The 17,602-nt window shown below is 40.8% G+C and overlaps 1 protein-coding gene across 1 annotated transcript in view; it reads right to left on the reverse strand.

Annotated features, from left to right (window-relative positions):
* The window catches only part of GFM1 (G elongation factor mitochondrial 1), a 47,911-nt gene that overhangs the window by 19,927 nt on the left and 10,382 nt on the right, over positions 1 to 17,602 (reverse strand). Inside the window, exons 6-13 of the mRNA XM_020791780.3 lie at positions 15,746 to 15,896; positions 9,541 to 9,695; positions 7,495 to 7,579; positions 6,178 to 6,315; positions 4,120 to 4,221; positions 1,459 to 1,515; positions 890 to 1,027; positions 2 to 84 (exon numbers count right to left, since the gene is read on the reverse strand). Coding sequence (XP_020647439.3) covers positions 2 to 84; positions 890 to 1,027; positions 1,459 to 1,515; positions 4,120 to 4,221; positions 6,178 to 6,315; positions 7,495 to 7,579; positions 9,541 to 9,695; positions 15,746 to 15,896 — 909 coding nt within the window. The remainder of the gene's footprint in view (position 1; positions 85 to 889; positions 1,028 to 1,458; positions 1,516 to 4,119; positions 4,222 to 6,177; positions 6,316 to 7,494; positions 7,580 to 9,540; positions 9,696 to 15,745; positions 15,897 to 17,602) is intronic.

Genomic DNA, 17,602 nt, shown 5'->3' on the forward strand with positions numbered 1-17,602 from the left:
CGGTACAGCTGAACGAATGCTCTCTCTAAATGCTACTTTAGGCTTTCCCATAACACAAGGACAGTCATATTCTCTTTCCATTCGCTAAATAAAAAGAAGACAGAATTTATATTGATTTTTATGTGCTGCCAAATGGACACATGTAGCCAAGCTAAGAAAACCAACAAACTAATCTTTAATGTTCTATTATCATTAAAACATGCAAACCCAAATTCTGGATTCCAGTTGAGGGAACTATAATTTTGATTTAGTGAGTTCTTCCCTGCAATTCACATGAACTTCAGATATGTTGGCTAGGTAGCTCAGTAGTTTGGGTATCTGGCTGCAGACAGAAGTTTGGAGTTTGATTCCCCACTATGCCTGTGTGTGGCTTTGGGCAAGCTGCACTGTACCAGTATGCCCCCCCCCCCAAGAAAAAGAGTGGTAAAACCACTTCCAAGCACTCTTTGCCTAGAAAAACCTGAAGAGTCTCTAGTAAGTCAGAATTGACTTGATGACACACAAATATATAAATTTATGATATATATTTGTGTGTCATAAAGTCAATTCTGATTTATAGTGATCCCTTCCAGGTTTTTCTGGTGCTGCCCCCCCCCCCCACCGCCCAAAGCCAATACTCCTTCGTAATTAATGCACTTGTCCAGATCCTGCAATTGTGAAAGAGGAATCCTGAGCCTCAACAGATCCATCACAGCTTATGACTGTAAGAAGGTTTTAGCATAGGCATCAACTACAGGAGCTCAACTACATAGTACTGACAAATTTACACTATCCATAGTTATACATAAAGTTAGTGAGTACAACTACAGGAGAATATCCTGAATGGATGAAACATTTTTGCCACGTAAAACTCAGCAGCACAGTTCACCAACATAATAATAACTGTTACCTGAGCATAGATTTCCAGATGAAGTTCTCCCATTCCTGAAACAATAGTCTCTTTGCTCTCGGTGTCAAAATGAACTCGGAATGTGGGATCTTCCCTTATGAAGCGATTAATGCCTTTTGAAAACTTATCTACATCATTCTAAAGGAGAAAATAATCCACAAGGGTAAATCGGTATTTTTCCAATCATTTAGTAGTCAACAGTCCAAATAACTGAACTTCTTGCAAAATCCATCAATATGAAGATAAAGACAACTTTCATAAACTGCTAGATACTGATGAAACATGCTGGGTTCAGAGCGCCATAGTCCTACTGTCTCTCACTCAGGGCTGTGTTCACATTGTTAAATGCATGATTAAGACAGATAACAGATACTAACACGTCTGGGTAAGGCATCAAGCAAGTCAACAAAAATGAATCCCCAAGTATGAGAATGCAGTTTAGTTACTCTTGAACAGATGTAGAAAGTGCAAATGAATTTATCCTCTGAAACACCTGACCAGATCATAGTATTGCTCTGATATCTAGCAATTATTTATCATTTACCATTTTTACAACCTCAGACTCCTACCTTGTTGGCTGGCTTCATTGCTATAGAAATGACAGGGTCAGGGATATGAATAGATTCCTATTAAAAAAAAGACAATCTGTTTGAAAGAACTGTACAACAGTGAAAGTTATCTGTACAGAAATCTTACCATGTACACTTAAGTTAGTACATGCTCAGAAAGTATACTTTTATGCAATTTAGAAAACATTTCTGATATATTATCTTCAGGTTTCATCCTTGCATCCCTACAAAATCTAGTCCTGGTTAAAACCATCTTGGTTTAATAAACCAATAAACATATTGGCCAGAATCAATGTTCCCTCTAAGGTGCACACCTGTGTGCACATATGAAACTCTGCTCCCTTCTGTGCAGGGTTCTGCCACCACAGCACACCCACAGCAATTGTTTTCCACCCCTTTGGTTCTGGTCGCAACAGAACTCCATGTGGAGGAGCGAAGTTGGGCATGAGAGGGGCAGAGCCCACGCCCAGCGGGGCTGAAGATTAGAGGGAACATTGGCCAGAATCCTATTGGTGTTTGATTGTGTTTGTGTAACTTGCCACACCTAAATGACAAAATGCTGGGGGCTCATCTTGGTCACATCCCTAGTCATCTGTCCAACTGCACAACGGAGATGAGTCCACAACCTTGTCAATTATCTGCAACACTTTCCACAAAACTTAGATGAAGACCAATAGAATTAAGGTCAGCAGAACAGAAATGCCCACATCTCCCTTCTTTCACTCTCTGCAATTCAAAATTTATATGATTTATTAAACTACAACTTCCCATTGCAGGATCATATCCTGGTGTAGACTTCCTGTATGGAGATCTGTATGGAGAATTAGTGCAGGGAAATCGCCCCAGAGGGAGATCACAGCTGCGATACAAGGATATCTGCAAGCAGGATCTGAAGGCCTTAGGAATGGATCTCAACAGCTGGGAAACCCTGACATCTGAGCGTTCAGCCTGGAGGCAGGCAGTGCTTCATGGCCTCTCCTAATTTGAAGAGAGACTTGTCCAGCAGGCCAAGGCAAAGAGGCAGTCACGAAAGTGGCAAAATCAGGGAGCTGTCTTCAGTGTTTGTGTTTGTCTTCAGTGTGGAAGGGATTATCACTCTCAAATTGGCCTTCTCAGCCACACTAGACGCTGTTCCAAGTGCTCCATCAGAGCACGTTACCATAGTCTCTCGAGACTGATGGATGCCTGATCAATCTTGCCGTATAACTTGGGTTTGCAGATTTTTAACTACAGAGGCGATTTCCCAATTTGAAGATAATGGGAAACTGGTTTAATGAACCCTAGATATTTTGCATTATTGCAAATTTGAAAGGGAAGGCATCTGGGCACATGCTTGGTTTGTTACAAGATGGTTGACTGTTATTGTCTGAACTGGGCTGTTTTCACACAAAGTCTGGGTGATATCTATGTACATACAAACACAGAATGACTTTGCATAGTCTGTTTCAAAATATACACTCCGAATCATAAAGTTTGCTTTGTGGTACAGATACAGTTGTTGTGCAAGGGCAGTGAGTTGCACCATTGTGTGCACAGACTCAGAGGAAAAACTAGTTTTGGGGTTTTTTTTGGCACTGCAAGTATTCATACTTCCCAATCTTTCTGTGAGCAATGCACATAACTATTTCCATAGTTGTTAGCTGGGCTGGCAAGATTTTAATCTAATATTTTATTTTAGCTTGGCGTGGCTGCACCATGGGAAGCAGCTTTACCTAAAGCCTTCTCAAGTTCCCTCACTAGAAGGGAGAGAGTTATGTGTTCGAATAGGTGGTTCTTTAGTCATACCCTGTGGGTGAGGCAAGTGGAAGAGAGCTTTCAAGCCAGCTTCCAGACTGAATCTCTAAACACCGTAATTCGGACCTATCAGAATTTTGGAGGTAAACCCATCTTCCAAAACAGACTCATTAAGAATTGCATTTTTGGAGAAGGAACTGTAGACAAAGTTTTATACAGTACATAATGGAATCTAATTCCTAAACAAACACAAAGAAAATAATACACAGGGATATTCATTTGTGATTATACCTTTTCACTTCAACAAAGGGTAGAAATGTTATGACTATACATTTATTTCAGTATTTTCCAATCTGAGGGTCATGACTCCCAAGGGGGCCACCAGATGTTTTCTGTGCAGTCACAGGTCACCGAATATGTGCTACAGACCTTGTTAAATAAATTCTTCCTTGACCTTTTGGGGTGGGATATTTAAGTCAGCATGTATGTGTATGTATGTATGAGAAACAGCCCCTTTGGGATAGAAAGAAGATTCTACTTTCTGAGAAGAGATGACTTTACAGCATTAAAAATGCTATTTTATGCAAACATGGCAGGAGAGGTGGCATAGGTTACTTGTCTATTATATGACCTGAAAAAGTTTGAGAACTTCTGATTTATTTACTATTATGCCCCAGGTTTGTAAAATTTTGGAACAACTAGAAGAGTCTACAAATGAATACCCTTATTTTAAAAAAACCCTTTGTAAATATGATATTCTGATTGAGGAGAAAAATTGATGGATGAAATCCACTGAACTGAATGGAAATGATTAGGCAGGGATCTTTCACTTGTGTAATGATGAATTTCACCCTAAACCAAGATTAAACTGCGGCAGCTAAATAGTAAATAAATAGTACATAAATAGTAAACTAAGAAAAAACTTACCATGGAAAGGTCACTGCTAGATGTATTTAGAAAGGTATCACCGCTAGCACAATCAATGCCAAACAATGCACAGATGTCACCTGCATAAACTTCATTCACATCCTAGCAAAACAAACAGTATTTTTTAAAATGCTGTCACCATCATGCTTCAAGCCTAACTGGTTTACACATAATGCTTAAATGGGGCCATTGTCAGACAAAAGGCCTAACCCAAAGGCACAGTTTAAAATTAATAAACTTAGCATGTATGTAAAACTCACAAATATAAAACATATCTTAGAACTTCTAACAAAAGAAATAGGTGCAGCATGTCCCAGTTATTGTTCCTCCTGGAAATGAGTGGTATCGTAAAGGTCTTGGCTGTCCTATTAACAGCTTCACAGATTCACTGCTAAATAGCATAGCCTTCTTTACAACTGGGTTCTTCAGGCTGGTGTAGAAGTGTGCTGTCTGTTGTTCTCAGAGCAACTCACTAGTCAACTGCTGCATTTGTACTGCAGTTTGTTCTATGCAAAGTAAAAAGTCAAAGCCACCTGTCAGGCTTAGACACTCAGCTTTTTCTGCTATGAGAATCAATGTATGGGATCAGCTAGTTAAATAAAAAGGGACAGGAGTGAAGTGCAAGGGATGAGCAATCTGCCAGATAGACAGACAGACAGGTGCTGATAGAAGGGATAAAGCACTTCAGGATATTTAATTTTTTCTACTCACAATTTCCGAGACAAAATTAACTCCTCAAAGTGAACTAGGCCAAAAAGAAACAAATAATAATAATAATTAAGAGACATGTCTTATTCTAACAAATCACATGGAAGCAGTGGTTCTCAATCGTCAGTAACTCAGGTGTTCTTGGATTGCAACTCCCATAAACCCTGGTCAGCACAGCTGGTGGTGAAGACTATGGGATATTGTAGTCCAAGAACACCTAGATGACCCAAGATTAGGAACCACTACACTAAATAACCACTAGTTTTGCTGATGATGCCTAAACATCAAAGGATATCCACAATGAGTTAACATTTAGGCATTTTTAATGGCCATGGGGTTATTGATCTGGATTATCCAGAGTCAGGCTTCTGTATTATTGTGAGGGAGGCAGGGAGGAAGAAAGGGCAGGCTGATGGACCGAGGAGTTGCTTCCACTGGCAAAATCATTTTTAAACAGAAAGGAAGAACAGTCAGGGCAAAATGGGATAACTCAGGACAGTTTACTGAAATATAGCTTCTCTGAGCCTACATAATGCTGGCTGGTAAAAAATATCATATTTTGTATAGTGGAAAGGCATTGGAAAGTGGGAGCTGCCCTGAAGGCTTTAAAGCAGAAGCTGGTTGACCAACTTTCAGGAATGCATTTCATACACTGTTAGGGAGTTGTATTATTTGACCTTTTGAGAGTTGTTCTACCCCTGATTAATCAACAACGATGATTCCACCTACTAAGTGGCTTCCAAACTAACAGACAAAGGCTCTTTAACCCACTTCTTCCCAGCATGAAAGAGCAAGCGGAACATGCGCAAAGCAAGCTGGCCACTCTTTTCAAGTAAAATGCATTCCTTGCACTACCTATAGAGCAATAGCTCTTTCTTATGCTCTTCATCTTCTGAATCCTGTTTTGTAAAGAGCAAGATAAGAGTATCTGGGACTGTTGATGTCATAGGAAGCCTTCCGCATGCGTCTCAATACACAGAAAGCGACAACTCGGAAGAAGTGTCCTTATGATGAAAAGGTGAACCAAGGGACCAGAAGGCAATTGCCAGAGAACCAGACCACATCCAATTTATACGGTTCCAGCTACTTGTACTATAGGCAAAAGGAGGTTATATATGGAAAACAGAATGAATGAATTTTACTGAGAAAGGGAAAAATAGGAGTAACACACTATAGAAACAAAAAATATGCAAAGAACTTTACCCTTACCACCTCCATTTGATTAAGTCTTCGTCTTTTAGATGAATACACTGATCCAGACTGAATACAAATGGTGTATTCTCTTCTGGTTAAAAGCAACTTCATTTGCAATACTACACAACACATATTCATTTCTGTTCTCACACTCACCTCCATTGTATCTGCATGCAAGCGGACAAGTCTCTGCACCCGCACCTTTTTCCCAGTCCTGGTGTTGTAGATGGATTCACTTTTCCTTAGCATCCCCTGGTAAACACGAATGTATGTGAGCTGTCCAAACCGCCCAGCCTGCAAGTGGCAGAAACCAAGTTATATATTGGAAGAGATCCAAAAAAATTAAAACAGTGCTTCCCAAACTGGGAGGTGCATGAAAAAATTAGGAGGGCAAGAGACTGAGATTTTCAATAGCATTATCTTTTCCAGCAAAAAAATAAAATAAAAAAAACTTCGGTTATATTGTATTCTTGAAGGCTTTCATGGCTGGGATCCAACAGTTGAGTATGGTATTTGTAGCTGCGGGATCAGCTTTTTGTCCTTTTCAGGAGATTAGGTGATCAGGGTATTTTTTGTTATGAGTATATTGTTGTGATAAGAGGGAGAGATTATTTCTTATTGTGATTGATGGGTGTCGTTAGCTAGTCTTTTGTGTGCAGTAATCACCAGTCCTTGTGGCTGGGTAGAGTTCGTTGACCTTTTTGCAGGCTGCATTTTTGTGCCAGGAGCCAGGCTTTGTTGAGTTTTAGACTTTCTTCTTTTTTTTGTTGAAGCTGTGCTGGTGTTTGTGAATTTCAATGGCTTCCCTGTGTAGTCTAACATAATGATTGCTGGTGTCGTCCAGTACTTGTGTTTTGAAATAGGATTTCACGTCCAGCTTGTTTCAGGGCATCTTCAGCTACTGCCGATTTTTCTGGTTGTTTAAATCTGCAGTGTCTTTCATGTTCTTTGATTCTGGTGTGGATGCTCCAATTTGTGGTCCCAATATTGGGACCAAACAAATCAGCTATCCCACACACTACACCAGAACACAGACGGAGTTCTAACTCCCATCCTCTGAAGATGTTGGCCACACAGAATGGTGAAACATTAAGAAGAAAAACCTCCAGAACATGGCCAAACAGCCCGAAAAACCTACAACAACTATCTGTTTATATTAGTTTTTTTCATGAGAAACTGCTTATTGTTATTTTTTTTAAAACCTACAATGTGTTCATGTTTATTTTTAATTTTAAATTATGTATTTAAATTTTTGTTTAAAGGGGGCTGCGTAAGTAGAAAAGGTGGAAGGCGTGATGCCGAAAGTCCTCAGCACCAATGAGTTAAGAGGACCAGAGATACCAAAAGAGCATCAGTGTAAAACATAACCTGAGATGCATGACCAAGCGTCACTACTGGCAACCTCTTCTTCAGCTGCCAAGGAGCTACTGCCCATTAATTCAAGAGCTCTTAAAAAAGTAGAAATAAACTAACCTCAAGTTTAAATGCCAAGCCTACAAAAGGCATGGAATCGTCTCTAACAGGATCAAGCAATATCTTCGACTTTTCCTCCGAATTCCTTGAAGAAAACAAAAGTTTAGTTTACAATCACACCTTTTAACAATGGGTAGCAATCTGTTCTTTCTGTGGAGTTCTCTTGTACAGCTGAGTCTTATGAACATCCTCAACAGGGGGGAAAAAAGCACACAGGAAATGCAGACCTATCAGTCAGGTCTTGTGCTTGCTTGCCCCCGCCCCCCCTCCATTCACCTACCCATCCTTGACTGCCACTGAAGAGGTCCTTGCAAGATTCACTTAGAAAAGGTATGAATAAAAACATGAAACACAACCAAATAACTCACAATGTTAAAACATAATTGAATTAAAGCAGTTTAGATGCAGATAAAGTACAGTAGGTAAAGGTTCCCCCGTGACAATTTGTCCAGTCGTGTCCGACTCTAGGGGGCAGTGCTCATCCCCCTTTCCAACCCATAAGCTAGCGTTTGTCCAATCTTCCGTGGTCGCATCGCCAGCGCGACTAGACAAACATTCTCTTCCTCCATAGTCCTGCTGTACTGGATCTGTACAGTAAGTATGGGAAACATGTGGCTTCCAGACACTGGACCGCAGCTTCCATGATCCCTCACATCTAGAGCATCACACTTCTTCTAACCTTGTCATAAAGGCAGATACAGTGGGGTCTTGACTTGAGAACTTAATCCGTATTGGAAGGCGGTTCTCAAGTCAAAAAGTCTGTAAGTCAAGTCTCCATTGACCTACAGTGCATTGAAAACCGATTAATCCCGTAACAGGCCTTTTTGTTCCATTTTGTTTTATTTCTGGTCTGTAAGTCAAATCTCAGTCTGCAAGTCAAACCTAAATTTTGCGGCCAGAGAAGTCTGTAACTCAAAAAGTCGGTAAGTCAAGCTATCTGTAAGTCAAGGGTCCACTGTAATAATATTCTAAGAATTATAAAGATGATATGACAGAATTACTGTAGCTGAGACTGTGGAAGTGTACTAATTTCTTTGTGTTGTCTTTGGTCAAATAATGCTTGTAGGGGTTCAAAGCACCATAAATGCTCACAGAGCTAGTTTGCCAGACATGATAGTGAGAGGAACACCCTAACTACAAGCAACAATGTCTCTTTTACATATCGCCTATCCAAAGGTGAGCCTTCATCTGTCTCCAGCCATCCCTACACAGCAGTATCTGAAAAACGATACAAGAGATGGAATACCTACTGGCCTGCAAAAACTTAATGGAGACAAATTGTATGTTCAAATATAGCTTTCACACTTTAAATTAATGTATGGTTAAATTAAATATCTCAAATTTAAACTACAGATGAAAACCTTTTGTATCATTCATCACTGAGACCAATGGCAACCAATGTTCCAAAGTTTATAGTACTTGGTTCAAATTCCTGAATGAAATTAACAAGGCTTTCCTTTCAAGAGCCACCACAGACAAGGAAGGGAGACAAATGTTTGCTAAATATGCGTCTTGTTTTACATGGGTCTTAAATTTTTTTTCCTTTCCTCCCCTCTCCCCTCTTTTTTAAAAAGCCACAGCGGCTCTAGTTTTTTTCTGCAACGGGTATCATTAGGAATACCCAAATTAAGTGAGGAAGCAAGTTCTGAAAATGAGCAACAGCGCTTTGTTTATGGAAACACTAAGTTACCATGTCTAGATATTTGGATAAGGGCTTTCCTTAAAAGGGATTTATATTTGGTATCAACTGATAAACTTTGCTGGTAAATTATTTTGCTTATTTTAAAAAAAAACCAATCATCTGTTTTATAGCACAAACATTAATACAGAGTAAGTAAGACTTTTTAATGCAGCAGGAAAGTCCCTCTTATTTCAGTGGAGTGTACTCCAAAGCAAGCTTGTATAGAATAATAGTGCTTGTCCTGGAAATTTGCAATTGCATTCCTCTCTTCTTGTTGACCTTTCCGTTTCAAGAAATGGTAGCACTGGACAGCAAATGGCAATATTCTACATTTGCTTTTCATGTTTTCCATCATTCATACTCACTTCTGGTTCAAAAGGGCATAGTTCTGCACTTCCGATGGGTTTGGAAGGTATTCTAAAACAGCATCCAACAAAGGCTGCACACCTTTGTTCTTCAGAGCACTTCCAACCAGCACAGGTGTAAAGGTCCTACTGAGTGTTGTTCTTCTGATGGCAAGCTAGGAATATAGAACATTTACACCTTTGTTAGTCAAAGTAGTTGCATTAAAGGATGTACAAGTTCCTACACAGATGAAATCTGCAAGAAAAATAATATTTTCACATTACAATACAGCAGTATCAGTATTTGCAGTTTCACTTATCCACAGTCAGAAAATATTAAAATACTAAGAGAGAGAAATACCTGAGTTCTATTCATAGTAATCTCATTTGCACCTCTTTTTTTCTTTATGTCCACAAAATTACATTTCTGCCCTGCCTTCTACATCTATGGGAGATCAGTTGGGCTTTTCCTTGTTGAAAAAGTTTTGGGAGCAGTAAGTACTGATGCTTAATCAACAGCACAGACATGCATATATCACCAGGGACAAAGTAGAACAAAAAACAACCCTACTTTTTGATCCTTTAAAAGCCATTAAATAATTTGTAATTAAGGAGAGGGCTGGAGACAATAACACCTTAACAATTATTTGTTGTCAGAGGATACAACCGATAGCAGATTTTAACATGAATTTTTTCATCCCCTACACAGAGAAAAACTGTGTTGCTTATATACTGGCCCACAGCTTAAAGCTCTATTTGGGTGGTTTTCAATTTAATTATACCTGCTACACATTGTCCCTTCCCCAGAAAGCTGGGTATTCAGTTTACTGATCTCAGAAGGATGGAAGGCCAAGTTAAACAGGAGCTGGCTACCTGGGCCCTAGGGATTAAACTCAGGTCGTGAACAGAGTCTTGACTGAAATACTGCAGTTTAACCACTGCTCCATGAGGCTTTTACAGAAATACAGAATGCCTACTAATAATATTCCTTCCAACCTTCAAGCTAAAACAATGTAAACATTTACATATGCTTACTTCTGTGTAAAAATAAGCATATTGTTGCAGTCTAAAGATCAGCCTAGCTCACAAATAGTGACTCTGGAGAGAGTGAAAGAGGTGTTCCCTTCCCTTTGAAACATACCTTTTAAGCTCACTGACAGACACTTCTCCTAACCCAACACATAACAGAAGTCATAACAGGCCAGTCCCTCCACTCACCACCAGGTTTTCCACAGTTTGAAATTTTACGTATTTTTGCATATAGACACACAAATTCCCTTGCAATCTAAATGAGACCTGGCTATACAACCATCCCATTGGGGGGAAAAACCCATAACCTCACAGGGGAATTAAAACATTTGGTAGGCTGACGTTTCCTACTGATATTAGGTGGCCATATTTTGCTTCCAAAACAAGCCACTCAACCATATTAGTATGGCTACTTGAAGGAATAACAGCATTTCCAGTAATCTATCGTACACTCAAATGTCCAGATTAATTGGCTAAAAAGTTACTGAATGAATAATGTCAATAGTGTCCTGCTGGGGGAATTGCTCTAAATTAACTCCTTCAAAAGAACAGAATGTGCCCAAGTGAAATACTGCCTGATGCATTTTAATCCTTGAGAGCAAGTGATAACTCAGCAACCCTTGAAATGCATCTCTTCCTCTTAAGTGTCATGTAAGGTAGAATAAAGCAGAAAACAAATTACATAATAAGCCCCATCCATCAATTCTCCAGACCACAAAGTCATCAAAGGCTAACAGGGGTAACAGAAGATTTATTTCTAGGTTCAAAGCTATATTTTCCATGCTCATCAAATCCTTGAGCCAAATTCTATCCTTGCCCAAGTGGGTTCAGCTATGGGGAAGCAGTGTCTGCTTACATCAGCCACACTTGAATTTAGACACACAAGGGGGCAGGGGAAAACAAGAGACTGAGGATGACCTCCAAGATTTCTGTCAGAAATCTGTCTGTCACACTAAGCAGCTGGTCTCCTTCAGCCGGCTATCCTCTTCTCCGGTCATGTGTGGCTATTAATGCCCAGTATTGGAAGGCTGCTGCTTCCCTGGATAGCAGCAAAGTGTCATGACAAATATATTGCAGACACACACAGTCTAGCACACACTGTAAATGACTTCAGCTCCTAAAAGCAATGGAATATGATTCCTCATCTCCAAATGAGAGCTGAATATATCCCATTGAAAAAAAAACCACCATAAGTTCACAGGGGAATTAAAACATTTGGTAGGCTGACCTTTCCTACTGATTAATCCTCATTTATTTGTTCATCTATAACTGTATGCACTGTATTTTTAGTTACACATTTGGAAAAGAGTATATCTCATTCTTAAACGCACCATGGAGGCAAATGTTAAACTAGAAATCACTGCCTTCAAACTTCAGCTCATGCACATTTTCTCTTGCTTTGACTGGGCAACATATGCCATCTATGACAAATCCATGTCATAACTGAGGCTGATGTATGTGTTGTGTTTATGTGTGATACTTGCACAATCTAAGCAAGCAAAGGCAGAGCTGAGTTGAAATTTAAAGGCACATGTTCCTGAATCGGCACCAGGACGTCTATCCACAGATTCCACTAGAACATGGAACAAGTGGCGCCCCCAGTGGCTAAGCTAGAGGAACATAATGAGGAAGACAGAATATGTCACTGAATGCCATCTTATGGGCATTTTGACCACTGGAATCAGAGGGACATAGTTCACTGAAGTAAATATGACCGGCAACAAAGACACTCCAGGAATTTGGCCAATTCTCCTTCCTAGGCCCCTCTGGACAAGCCAGAGATTGAACCTGGGCTCTTCTGCATGCAAAGCACATGCTTGAACACTGAGCTGTGGCCTCTCTGTAACAGAGCATCTATGATCTCCCATCCAGGTACTACTAACTAGGTCCAACTCTGCTCAATTTCTAAAATCAGATGAGATCCCATGTGTTCAGGGTGGTATGGTGTTCTTCATCTGCACTGGTGGAACTGTACAGCTAATTATTGGATCATAACTGTCAAAATGGGTAATAGTTGTGGGGAATCGGAGCAAGGGAGGCCTGCCTAAATTTCACAACCACCTTGATGGTGGTTTGTAACTGCCCACATTAGATACGTTCTAGATGGGCGGTATATAAATCTAATGGATTAATTAATTGAATGATTAATTAATTAATTAACTCACTCACTCACTCACTCACTCACTAACTAATACACACACACACTGATCTAGGCACTGCTGCACTGACACATACCTTTAGGAGCCTCTCTTATCAACATGTTTCCAATAACCACATGTAAACTTTCAAAGAAAGAACTGTACGCAGATCTGGCCACTATTACGTTTTTTTTTTCTGCACCATCCACACCTCTGTGATGCCAAGCCTGATGAAGGCTTCTACAGGCATTGTTCGGTTATCTAACAAGGTACTACCCACTTTGCCTTTGAAAATTTTCAAAGGATTACTATAAAGTTTTAAAAATAACTCCTATACCCATTAAGCAATTGCTCATAAAAATACTAGCTTACTAGGACTGCTTAATGACTTAATTTCTATCTTGCCTTTTCTCCACAAAATAGGACTCAGAGTGGTTTACAGTGAAACAGAATAACATAAATTTTTGCCAAAGCAAGAACATGCCCACTAAAATAAATTCAGCTTATTAATAGCCTTTTACTTAAATCTCCCTAATTGCAATGTCTATTCCAGTTTGGATTAACAGTGGATTTAGACCAATATAAATACACTGAAACAATTAATGATATATATATTTTAAAACTCTAATAAAAGAAAATACAGCACCCACTCTGTTAACAGGCCCTTCAGCAGCACACAAGGTCAGTTGCTATACCCTCGCCTGCATAGATTTTATGTAACAGTAGAAAATAACAGAAAGGGAACCAACCTAACTTCTTGTGGTAGTGAGTTACAGAGCTTAGAATTTTCATGTATTCTTAGTGCATGTGTACAACATGGGGGAAGTCTAGCTCCAAAGAAATGCACTGTCTAATTTTCAGCCCCACTGGGTGGAGCTCTGCCTCTGTATGTGTGTGTGTGTGTCTCCCTATCTCGACTCCGCCCCTCCGTGTGCGTGAGGTTCTGTCCGACTGGAACCAAAGCAGTTGTGCAGAGGAGAAGGAAAGCTGTGTGGAGCAAAGTGGCGTGACATGCACGTGCGCTTTAGCAGGAACCTTGCTCCAAAGCATGTGAATGTGTGATGCTGCTTCACATAAAACCAGATCTTCATTCCAAAATCTCCAGCATGGTCTGTTCTGACTTTCTAGCCTCCTAACTTCTGTCTTAGGCAAATGTTTCCCCCATTGCTCATATCAACACATAAGAAACAGGTATTTTAAAATACTAATAGCTTGTTAATTACCCATTTAAGACCAAATCACCATGAAACATTTTGCATTAAACCATACAATGCTCCAGGAAAAATCCATTCCCCCCCCCCCCCCGATCCTCAAAGGACTGAAACTAACCTCAGAGGGAATAGAGAAACCTCTCTCTCTCTCTCTCTCTGTGTGTGTGTGTGTGTGTGTGTGTGTGTGTGTGAGAGAGAGAGAGAGAGAGAGAGAGAGAGAGAGAGCGCTTTGACACTGCAAGCCCTGATTCCAGTAAATCACTCCAGATTTGAATAAAAAAAATTAAACAGAACTAAAAATGTTATTCAGTTAAAGAACAGAATGGAAAACTAAGTGACAGGATGAGTCGAATGAGCTGGTATGAAGACAAAGTCCACCGGACTACCACTGTGGAGATGAGAATAACGCAAAAGAGCCATGTCAGCAAGAAGAGAACTTTCAGGGACAACCAAAGAAACAAGGCAAGAAAGAGGGAGACCTGTTTAGTTGCTGACACACCATTATAAGAATGGAAAAGGAGCACAACCAAAACCCAAGAGCGTAATATATAATGCCCCCTCGAGGAAGATCCTTTCCACTGGGAAATGCGATAGCTGGGGAACACCCATGGTGCTTCCTGTATTTTGGGGCTTGTGGTATATTTGGAGCGGTGGCAGTGGCATGTGGTTGATACACAAAGTAGTTGCCGTCCCTCAGGCACTGAGTGAGAGACAGTGTGGCTGTGCTGCTGCCAGTTGCCGGCCTTCCTGGGGGACTCTGGCTTGGACTCCCTCGGCCTTGCGGGACGGGGCCCTCGCTGCTTCTGGCTGCCCTGCCCCCTCCTCAACATCAGCCACAGGGCTCGGGGGGGAGGAGAAGGGGCTTAGAAGGGGTTTTTATTGAGTGGGTTATTAACTGCCGTCAGGTTACGTACATAGAGATTGACAGTGGATTTGAGGCAACAGGAAGGGGGGGAAGGCGTTGGAGGGAGCAGCCATTGAGGTGGTGCTGGGTAGGGGAAGGAATGGCGGTGGGGGTAGAACATGCCCACGTAGGAGAAGAGAGGTTAGATAATCTTACATCTATCCCATCTTCTACCCCCAACCAGATGGTATCAGGTCCAGCACCAATGTCACTCAGAGGGTCGGGGAGGGGAAGTTGCTATAGTCTATAGGAGTTCATGGAGCGATGACAAACCTAGACAGCATCTTAAAAAGCAGAGATATCACCTTGCTGACAAAGGTCCGCATAGTCAAAGCTATAGTTTTTTCCAGCAGTGATGTACAGAAGTGAGAGCTGGACCATAAAGAAGGCCGACCGCCGATGAATTAATGCTTTTGAATTGTGGTGCTGAAGGAGTCTCTTGAGTCCCATGGACTGCAAAGAGAACAAACCTATCCATTCTAAAGGAAATCAGCCCTGAGTGTTCACTGGAAGGACAGATCCTGAAGCTGAGACTCCAATACTTTGACCATCTCATGAGAAGAGAAGACCCCCTGGAAAAGACCCTGATGTTGGAAAGCGTGAGGGCAAGAGAAGAAGGGGATGACAAAGGACGAGATGGTTGGACAGTGTCACCGAAGCTACCAAGATGAATTTGACCAAACTCCAGGAGGCAGTGGAATTTACCTTTTGAGAAGACTGACTGGAGGGCCACAAAAACACCTTGGAAGACCTCGTGCAATCTCAGGGTTGCACTCTGCCCACCTCTGCTCTTGAATAATTCATATCAAAGTGCCCTGATCTTCTTGCTTTTCCACAGACAAAGCACAACTATATACAATTAAGCACTGCAAAAATCATATTCTAATACAGCAAATGTTCCCAGTAACATTTTAGAAAACAAAGTAATTGTTAAGTCTTATTACCTTCAAGTCAGCCACCGTTGGCACCTTCTCCTCAAGAAATAGCTCCCCAAGGTGTTCGTCTGTATTTGCAACACATTCAATCAGCTCCTGACGCCTGTCAACAGACTGTGCTCTGAATTCAGGAGGAATTTCATCGTATCTAACTTGCTCACTACAGGAACAGGGAAAATAAACAGCCCATCAACGTTCAGCTTTACAAGCAGATATTCTACAAATATAGCACATCCCTGCAATGTTCAGCAGGGCCTACAGCAGAAATTCAGACAGTCCTCACACCTGACAGATTGTCAGTTCTAGCTGGACCCCTAAACAAAGTGGAAAAAAAAACCCTGTGCTGACTAGGATGCATTTTTGATTTAAAACTGGATCTCTTCTCGTCGTCGTCTAGTCGTTTAGTCGTGCCCGACTCTTCGTGACCCCATGGACCAGAGCACGCCAGGCCCTCCTATCTTCCACTGCCTCCCGGAGTTGTGTCAAATTCATGTTGGTTGCTTTGATGACACTGTCCAACCATTTTATCCTCTGTCATCCCCTTCTCCTCTTGCCTTCATGCTTTCCCAACATCAAGGTCTTTTCCAGGGAGCCTTCTCTTCTCATGAGATGGCCAAAGTATTGGAGCCTCAGCTTCAGGATCTGAAGGGATCTCTTCTACTTGCTCATAATTCCATGGGATGTAGTCTTTATACCTGCTGGGTTATTTCTCAGTTTTAATATCATATGACTATATGAAATCGAAGGCTGTTTCAGGGCTTCAACTGTAATTCAGTACAAGTGGCAGCTGAATGTTTCCTAGCAGAGGAAATAATTCATTTAATGCTCTGTCATGGTGAATATGTATGAATGTAACTTTCTATTGAGTAAACAAAATACTGTATAACATGAGCTTCTTGGCTGGGTTTTGTTTTTTGGTACTGAATATTGTTCTAAGCAAAAAGAAATTTAAAGGAGTCTTCCTCTCTTCTTTCTACGTACAGTGGACAGAGTAAAACTACAACTACCTGTTCAACATAATGCCTTGTGGGAAGGTCTAAATATGTTAAAATTCATTACTCATTTTTTTTTAATTCCTCCAAACAGTGGTCTACTTCAGTGGTTCTTAACGTGGGCGATAATGCCCCCCAGGGGGCGATTTCATTTTTCAGGTGGGCGATAGAATTAAAAGGGGCGGTGTGGGGGCGCTGGAGCAGAAGGGGGCGGTAGGGGGGCCCTGGAGCAAGCCAAACCTGTTAAGATGGCTGCAGCCTTTTTACAGTGTGCATGAATATATATTTTCCTCCAATCTTAATTTAGTTTCAGAGTTTTCATCTTGAAATTTTTAGTTCCTGCATTGTGCTTTGTTTTTATGCCCTTTTTATATTTCTTTTTGCGTCTTAAAATTCCCTTGCAACTAAATCATTAAATGTTTTTGGAGCATTTCATTTTCTTAGAATTGAATTTTGTTTTCAGGGGTCATTGGATTTGAGTGTCCTAAATAAATAAATAAATAAATGAATGAATGAATGAATGAATGAATGAATGAATGAATGAATGAATGAATAAGATATCATCGCGGGGAGGGGGGCGGTGATAACTTCCTCAATGGCTCAAGGGGGCGTTTCTTTCAAAAAGGTTAAAAACCACTGGTCTACTTCATGTAACACAATAAGCCACATGCAACCACAGAAACCTCAGCTTATGTATTACAAGTAGTGGTGCCCCCTACCAAATCACTCTCACTTACAGCTTAACTCCTTAGTTTATCCTGTCCTATGAACCCAGATGGAGATGTCATTCTGGCTGTTTTTCTTCCAACAGACCAGATGTGAAATCCACAAATAAACCTAAGACAAAGCATAGATTCAAGTGCTGTATGAGCCA

This window comes from Pogona vitticeps, chromosome 3 (genome assembly GCF_051106095.1).
Source record: "Pogona vitticeps strain Pit_001003342236 chromosome 3, PviZW2.1, whole genome shotgun sequence".
Taxonomy (NCBI): domain Eukaryota; kingdom Metazoa; phylum Chordata; class Lepidosauria; order Squamata; family Agamidae; genus Pogona; species Pogona vitticeps.